The sequence below is a fragment of the Oryzias melastigma genome, linkage group LG11, assembly GCF_002922805.2.
Source record: "Oryzias melastigma strain HK-1 linkage group LG11, ASM292280v2, whole genome shotgun sequence".
Classification (NCBI taxonomy): domain Eukaryota; kingdom Metazoa; phylum Chordata; class Actinopteri; order Beloniformes; family Adrianichthyidae; genus Oryzias; species Oryzias melastigma.
The window spans coordinates 20,246,619-20,255,168 of record NC_050522.1 but is presented as its reverse complement, the minus strand read 5'-3'; the positions used below and the strand labels follow the sequence as shown (position 1 = coordinate 20,255,168).

The window sequence follows — 8,550 nt, the reverse complement described above, 5'->3', positions numbered from 1 at the left end:
AAACGCAGGCTCACAGCTGGAAACAAGTGACCACTTTCCCCTGAGGAGGTTCACTCTGAAAATAACCAGTGGACTGTGAGAGGCACAGCGTGGAGCTCTGAGGGGAATCGGACGTTTACCTGTTATCGTCAACCCCTCCATCCCTGCAGCCTTAGAACCTTCTGAATCCAAAACACCTCAATAAATTTGAGGGCCAAGAAGAAAAATATTTTCAAAAGCTTTGTCTGTGAATTAAGTCCACACAGGTATAAAAACAACTCACGTATTTGCAGTTCTGTTTTCATGTTTGACCTTTAAGCTCCAAAGAAAACTGAAATAAAGAGAGAGAGAGATTGAGACATCTGACAGAGGCTCCAGTGTTAGCAGAAGTGGGATCTTCAGTAGAAGTCTAGTGGAAAACAGAGACATCAACAGGGACTGACGTTAATACTCTGGTGGAAGTAGAAGTGGGATCTTCTGTAGGAAGATGTTGAACTTTTCTTTAACCCAGGTAGGTCTATCGAGAACTATTTCTCATTTACAATGACAACCTGAGTTTGCATCGACAATACGAAACAGGATGAAAATGTAATTGAAGCTAAATAAATAAATTGTGACACATTCACCCATAAATATTTACAATATAAAGTCAACAGGAGGCACTAAGTTAATGTTTACAATAAAAAGACAGAAGCAAACCCATAAAAACATTAAAAACATCTGCATTCATCAAAAACCGAACCAAAGATTCGAAGGAAGCTCAGAAGACCCACTAAAGGCTCTAATGGAATCTCAAAAAGCACCCATAATACAAACCCAAAAAATAGTCATCTCTAATGAAAGCTTGAAAAGAGTTTTCATTTAATTGGAAGCAGAGGTTGAGTCAGCCAAAGCTAAAAGGAAAACCTCAATGGGAGATCCAATGACAATAGGCGAAGATGAAATGGAAATTCCTGCGAAACTTGAAACAAGGATGTTTCATGTAAAGACCTCCCGAGAATTTTCCATTTTTTACAGGCAATATCAAAGATACACATTATTTTAATTTGTTAGGAACTTTAAAGTCCGACTCTGATCATCTTTTGATCTATTTTCAAAGCGCTCCCGGTGGTCTTTTAACCCTGATTATGCCATTTTTAAACCAAAATAAAGAAAAAGAATTGTGTCGTTCTCTAGGACATTATCTCTGCAGAGTAGCAGTAGTGAAAACTCATGTCTGAGTTGTAGGCGGGACCGGTGGCGTTGAGCAACCCCACCCCCACTTCTATCACCCATAAATGAGAGCTATATATTTACACTCTCTTCCGCTAACTTGTATCCCCTCACACCCCCAACCTAACACTACCAGTGCAACAAATTAGGCAAACAATATTAAAGCTTTCCAGTCAAACAGTTTTGAGCCAGATCCCAGTTTTTCTGTTTGTTTTATCTCCATAGCAACCATTTTATGTTTTGTTCACCTGGGGAAACCGAACAGATCGACATGAATTTCACAAGAATCTGCCAAAGTAAACTTTTGTATTACCTTAGCAACGGAGGTTATTTGCTAACCACGCCCACATTTCTTATTTGTTCATATCCTATGTTATATTATTTGTTTCAGCTTCAACCTGGGATCAATATATTTCATTTTTACAATTTTATGTATAAAAATGTGCGAGTAATAGGAGAAAGCCACTTTGGGGAGCTCGCCACGTGGACGCTATTTACAATTTGGAACTTCTAATAGCAACATTTTTCCCAAATGGGTACATTGATGCTTGAGTATTTATGAAGTGATCGCAGAAAATCCCTATTACAAGTCTTCCCTGGGTCAAAGGTCAATTAAAATTTCTGTGGTGGTCGTAGACTTAAGCTGGCGGCATGTTTGGGAAGTTTTGTGAAAATTGCACAAACAAGTGTTGTTTTCCCATATTGTTGAAAAACGTGCAAATCGCCAAATCTCCCATTTTTCCACAAAATGGATGCCAAGCCGTGGATCCTGTGGCCATCCCATAATAATTTCAAAAATGTTCTGTGATATCCTCGACATGTGTGTTGTGGTTTAATTTGTGTATGTTGAATTTTTTTCTTTTTTTGGCTCAGTAAGCGATTCTCAACCCATTCATATTTATTTTACGGTTTCGCTAGCCGTTATATCATCGTCAAATTTCTATTCGAAGACGCAGAAATTTTTACACCTGGGAAAACAATACAAAAATACTCAGAAATCCTATTTAAGCTAAATATTCTTCATCTGAAACAATGCTACAAGAACACACAAAAAACATAATTCTCATCGCACTGGGTCTTTAAAGTGACTTTAGTAATCAATTCTTCAGATTAAGATGTCTTGTGAGTTCACAATAAATTGTTTCTCAGTGACTTTGTCTTGGACTATTTTGGGTCTTGAAATAAGGTGACAGGTCTATGGGATTAAATTAAAGACTTGCATTCCTGCTGCATGTGAGGGCACGTCCATCCTGAACCAGCGGCGGCTCACCCTCGGGGAACAGTGAAAGTTGCCGAACACGTACGAGAAAGGAATGCGCAACGGGACGTCCAATAAGCGACGCCGACCTGACTGTCGCGAAAACTCATCAGTGTTACAAGGCGGAGGCGCCCGAGCAGCCGAGCTGGCGGCGGCTCAGGTAAATCTGTGTGACATTTTAAAACACGGTTGATGAATTATACAGAAGTCAGACCTCGGGGCTTTTCACTTAAGAGGGGGGCGCTTCGCCTCCTTCTGGTGATCTGAGTGTAACCGACACTCAAGCCGAGGATCCCTACCATCATTCTATTAATAACAAAGTCTTTCGCTGTTGGGCCTGCCACCATTTAACCCCACAGATCAGCAGCATGGAGTTGAACCCTAATGAAGGAGGCTGGGTGGTGGAGGACACCGAGCTGAGGAGCAGCGAAGAAATCCATCCTTCACTGAAGGAGTCTGAATTATTGATGAGCAGTGTAAACCTTGATCCCGCCTATCGCATCCACACGACTCTGATTGTCTCTGGAACCACAAATGCACAAAATGTAGTGCACATCTCCAGAAACAGGGGCTTTCTGCACAGAGGCCCGACTGTAGACAACACACCCAATTTAAACCAGAATTTTTTATACAACAGCTGATGACATCCCACCATGTTACCATGGAAACCAGGTCACCTGTTAGAAGAAGCTCAGGGTTGATACTACAGTCTGTATGTGTGTAAACTTTTATGCTATCTTGTCATCTTTTTCATGCAATCCCTTCAGGACCGCTCAACCTACTGGGGGGTTCATGTTTGTCTGATGCACAACAACCTTTTGTCTGTTCACTATTTTGTTACAATTTCCTTCTTTCTGTTTTCAGTCTTTTTTTCACTTTTTTTTTTTTTTTTTTAACAGACAACTAGACGTTACAATCCTTTCAAGGTTTACATGAATCTGTGAGAAAACAGCCATAAAACAGTTCAGAAATATCCCACAGAGCTTCATTTTGTTATTTTTTTATCTTCAAAGGCATCTGACATTTTATTTCCCTTCTTTTTTATACATTTTTTCAAGGTGAAGCAAATCTGCTAGCTCCAAAGGCTAACAGTTAGCTTAGCCAGCAACCCATCAAAAGAATAAACTCAGTTTGTAGTTTTAACTTTTGATACTACTTTAATTACAGTTAAAATATGTAAAAATGTCAAGTTACTTATGTAAACAATGACCAGGATAACTTATTTGAGTATCGCCAAGCTGATTAGCTTCCATGCAGTTTGGTTAATAGTGCTTTTCAATCAATCAGTCAATCAATCAAAAGCAGCAGAGTATTTTTTCATCCACATGTGTAAAACTAAAGGTGCTCATCATAAAAGACCTATGACCGTAGGTTAAAACAATAAAAAGTCAGAAAGCACAAAAGGCAAAAACAACAATCAAAACATGAACATAAAATGATAGAAAATGCTGCAGCAGATTTCTTATTTCATGACAATCATTAAAGTTGGTTCAGTCTTCATTAGCTTTTACAGTGGCTGCAGGTTGCAAAGAACCACATGCACAAAATTGTTGCAGAAGTTCTGATGCGTCTCAGCATCCTCTAACTGCTGGTTACCACACCAATTAAATGTCAATGGTTCTTATTGGCAAATGTAACTCGGAAAGCTGCAGAATATCTGAGCACAATACAAAACGCAAAACTGTGATTCGGTTGAACCAGATCTCCATACTCTCCTCCAGGATGAGTTCAATTGTTGTTGTTGGGTTCATGAATCAAGGTTAGCTTTTAAGCTAATGAATGGAAGTTAGGGTAACAAAAATATGTCTTGAACAGTGATGAATTTCTTAGTAGCGTAATGTCGACATCTTTATTACATCGTCAAGAATACAAAGACTGCAAAGTAAAAGGCGAGTGCTAGCTTACACATAAAAATGAAAAGAAGGTCAATAATGGGAAACATTGAATCTCTTTATTCAACTTCATTCATCTTTCTTCATCTTCATATTTCATATCATTCATCCACGTTAGGACATAACCTTGCAAAAACTGAGAATTCATTTTGTAGGAATAGAAAATCATTGTCCTACATCGAGCTAACATGCCATCTACTTTTGTCCACATGTTGCGTTAGCTTCATGCCATTTGGTGTTCAAACATTCCTGTAATAAAGATGTTACTGATGATGACGATGGTCGTTTCTAACTGACTTGTTTTGAATCTGACCGAAAATGTATAGTCCAATCAGAGCAGAGGGCAAAGAGACTGGTGTGTAAACGTTCATTTCCTCTGAGGTTTGGAGGGTTTAAGCGCGCCCCTTGTTTGCTGCTGATGTGAGCTCGTGTTCAGAAACTCAGCAGAGAAGGAATGTGAAGGAGAAGAGAGAGCGACCAGGTGAGGTCTGAAAGCTGCCTTTGTGATTCAGTTGGCAGGAGGAACGCCATCCTTCACGGAGGGGGCGTGTCCCACATACATGTGCACACACACACATAGGCTCTGTTGGCCGGTGAGTCGATGGGGGAGATGTTTGTGGCTAGAAAAACCGTTCCAAGTCACTCCACCTTGAGCAGAAGTCCAACGGTTTCTAGTTTTCTTCAGTATCTACAGACTGCATTCTGTTCATTGAAGCTCTACACAGCAGGTAGGACTCAGTTTGAAGGAAGTGAAGGAGCTTCTGTGAAATTGTTTTGATTTTTTCTTTGATAGTATATCAAGAATGATTTAGATTAATTGAAAGAATGGTAGCTGGAACCACGAAAGATGTTCAGGCTGGTAGGGCTGCAGGATTGTTTGCCAATCTTCTATCCATGTCCTGAAACAAGTTCTTGTTTGTTTTGTCTTCTAGGTACAACGTTGCAGAAGGTCACCAGGTTGGGTAGGATGAGGAGGCGAGCTTGCCTCGCCACAAATGAGGAATCGGCATGTTCACACCAGGGCAGAACTCAAGAGCTTGGGCTACATCTTTCTCCAAGCTGAAGTGGATGGAGCATCTCGAGGAGGCCGTGATCTCCAGGTCAATGTTCCACTCCTGTTAAAAGCTGCAGAAGCGACGACCCGGAGAGCCTGCAGTCGAAGGACCAGGTGGATCCGCTGGACCAATATCAGCCCCCATGCAGGCGCGTAAAAAGTATGTCCTGCTCGGGCTGTGTGCGTGCTGCTGGGTGCTGCTCTTCTACTGGGGCGGAGGAGTTCAGCTCCGCCTGCTGCGTCTACTGGTGCGCCAGCGAGGGGATTTGGTGCGTCCCTGGCCCAACTGGACCGACCGGGCATTCTTGTCTCGCTATGCCCATTTGGATGACCTGCAGACGGAAACAGGGATTGCCGAGTCCCCACGCCAGCGCCGGCAGACGTGGTCGGCCATCTACAAAGATAGTCGCTGCCGAATGGAGACCTGCTTTGACTTCTCCCGTTGCCGGCGCAAAGGCCGGGAAGGATTCAGGGTTTACATTTATCCCTCGGAGAAGACCGACCGCGTGTCAGAGAGCTATAGGAAGATCCTGGCCTCGATAGCCGAGTCACGCTACTACACCTCTGACCCACGGGAAGCGTGCCTCTTTGTGCTTGGCATCGACACTTTAGATCGCGACCAATTATCAGGACAGTTTGTGCCCAACATGGATGATCGCATTCGTGGTTACCCACTGTGGAACGACGGGCGGAACCACCTGATCTTTAACTTGTACTCAGGCACCTGGCCTAATTACACAGAGGACCTGGGATTCAACATCGGACAGGCCATCTTGGCCAAAGCCAGCTTGAACACGGAACATTTTAGGCCGGGCTTTGACGTCTCCATACCCCTCTTCTCCAAGGATCATCCGCAGAAGGGTGGTGAACGAGGCTGGCTGGTGAGGAACAGTACGCCACCGCGAAGGAAGTACCTGTTGATGTTCAAAGGGAAGCGATACCTGACGGGCATAGGCTCCGACACCAGAAACGCCCTCCATCACATCCACAATGGGAAGGACATAGTGTCGTTGACGACCTGTCGACACGGAAAGGACTGGGAGAAGCACAAGGATGCCCGCTGCGACCACGACAACCTGGAGTATGAGAGGTAAGACGCCTCACGTGTCAGAGACATCAAGTGACGCAAATGTAGAGTTATGGTTCTTATCAATCTGCAATCCAGCACTGATCATCAGATATAAGTCCTCTTACAGACTGTGTCTTGTGCTGAGTGTGTGTTCTGAGAAGGACAAGCGGACACGCGTGCTCCTGTAAGAACAAACATAAATTTGCCGGGTGTAATGAAGCGTAGAAAAGGTCAGCGCAGAGGAAAGCCAGCGGTTGTTTTTAGTCTCACCGTTTATTTTTAGTGTCCTTCCTGCAGTTGTTTCCACGTCCACTTTAGTGAAGACAAAGCCCCTAGAGTGGAAAAAACAGACACACAGGACCGAGCCCCCCGGCTTCATCCACAGAGATGTAATCTCACTAGCAGTTAATTTCAGCACGTAACCTTTAGCAGAGTCCGAGAGCAGCTGGAACAAAGCGGCGCCATGCAACACGATACAAGCTCTCACCTCATGTGGGCCCTTCCTGCAGGGGCTTTTCAAGCTTCAGAGCATTGTAAAGTGAACAATGGGACGCATTAGAGAACACATATCAGACATGTTTTAGCAGCTGAATGATGGAGCGTCAGCCTTCTTTTAGAGTTACCACATTCAGTCAGTCTGCAAACATGATGTGGTTTCCCCACACTGCTCTCAGACAAGCTACTCTTCTGCAAGGGCAACCTACCTCTGACACCAAGTGTTTGATGTACCAGGTGTCGATCCAGAGGAATTGTTTGTTATACTGTTTCAGTTAAGTTTCATTTATTTTTAACGCGCCAATTCACAGCCATAACAACGAACCTCACAGAGAATGCAAGAAACACCTAATTGATGGTTGCACATCTACTCTACCAGATCATGGCAGCAAAGCCACACTTATCTTAAGAGTATTTTGATATAAAACCTAAATAGGGAACTAATAGAACACATCAAATATTTTTTGTCCTGTACTGAATATGACCAAGCAGAGTAAAACCAACAGGAGGAAATCTCCAGAAGCTTAGGCACTCATGAATGGGGAAGACAGAACCAGCAGCCACATGGCTCGGGGTCAACCAGGTCGGCTTTAACTACAAGCTTTATGAAAAAGGGTGGTTTCAGCTCTCGCCTTACAGATGGGGAGTTGTGTTAGTTCCAGCTTGACAGTTGATGTGACTCTGCACAGAAAAGACAGTAAAGACACAGAACTGTTGTATGTTGGTTAAAGCTTCAAATGCATCTAGTTGACATAAAAAGCTCATCAGTAGTAAAGTTTGGACCGTTCGAAGCTACCTTACAAGTTATATGTTGTCAGACTGTCATTTTTGACAAAGGGTCATTCAAGGATTTGTATCTTTTCAGTATCTATGGGTTACACAGCTGGTATTTATGTATGAGTCGGATAATAATCCATTCAGACCTGAAGTCTCACCTAAGAATAGGTGCTGTTGCATTGTGGGTAAGCGGATTGTTACAGCTGCAAGGTTAAACTTTAAAACGCCATAAATGGTTAAACGTCACCTTGATTGTGCACATGGTTGAATGAAGCCATCGGTCTGCTGGGAGGTCAGGTTCTGATATGAGAACCTTCCCGCCCAAACCAGCGGCTGAACCTCTGCTTTGTTGACGTTGGGCCTGGCAGCTCTGAATGAGCTCATTTATTCCACACTGGCGCCCTGGTGGGTTGGGTGGGAGATTGTGGGCCAGGGAGGAGACGGTGGTGGTGGCGGGGGTGCGGCTTCAGCGTGGGGCTTGACAGAGCCACAGCCTAGAGGGTGTGAACGTGAGAAACGGCTGCAGTTTTCTCTGTGGCTCATAAAAGATCTCTCAGGGGGCGGGACAAAGGAGTTGAGATGGGATGATATTCCTACGTGCTCTGAGTTCTTCGTGTGAAACGCTTGCAGCTCCATCCGCCTGTGCGGATAGACATCAGGTATCAAGAGCTAATCGGACGTCTCCGCTCACGCTCGTTTGCAGGCTCTTACAGGGTGCCTTCAGGTTAAGGAGGCCTCGCATCTGCTGCGCCGGCAGATTAACCCAGAGGGACCTGGACATCCAATGACCCAAATGCCCAACAGGGAAGGAGGG

General features: G+C 43.8%; 1 protein-coding gene across 1 annotated transcript in view; it reads left to right on the top strand.

Annotated features, from left to right (window-relative positions):
• Nucleotides 1-8,550, top strand: part of ext1c (exostoses (multiple) 1c) — a 45,815-nt gene that overhangs the window by 6,111 nt on the left and 31,154 nt on the right. The window contains exon 2 of the mRNA XM_024298623.2: nt 5,274-6,485. Coding sequence (XP_024154391.1) covers nt 5,539-6,485 — 947 coding nt within the window. The 5' untranslated portion in view covers nt 5,274-5,538. The remainder of the gene's footprint in view (nt 1-5,273; nt 6,486-8,550) is intronic.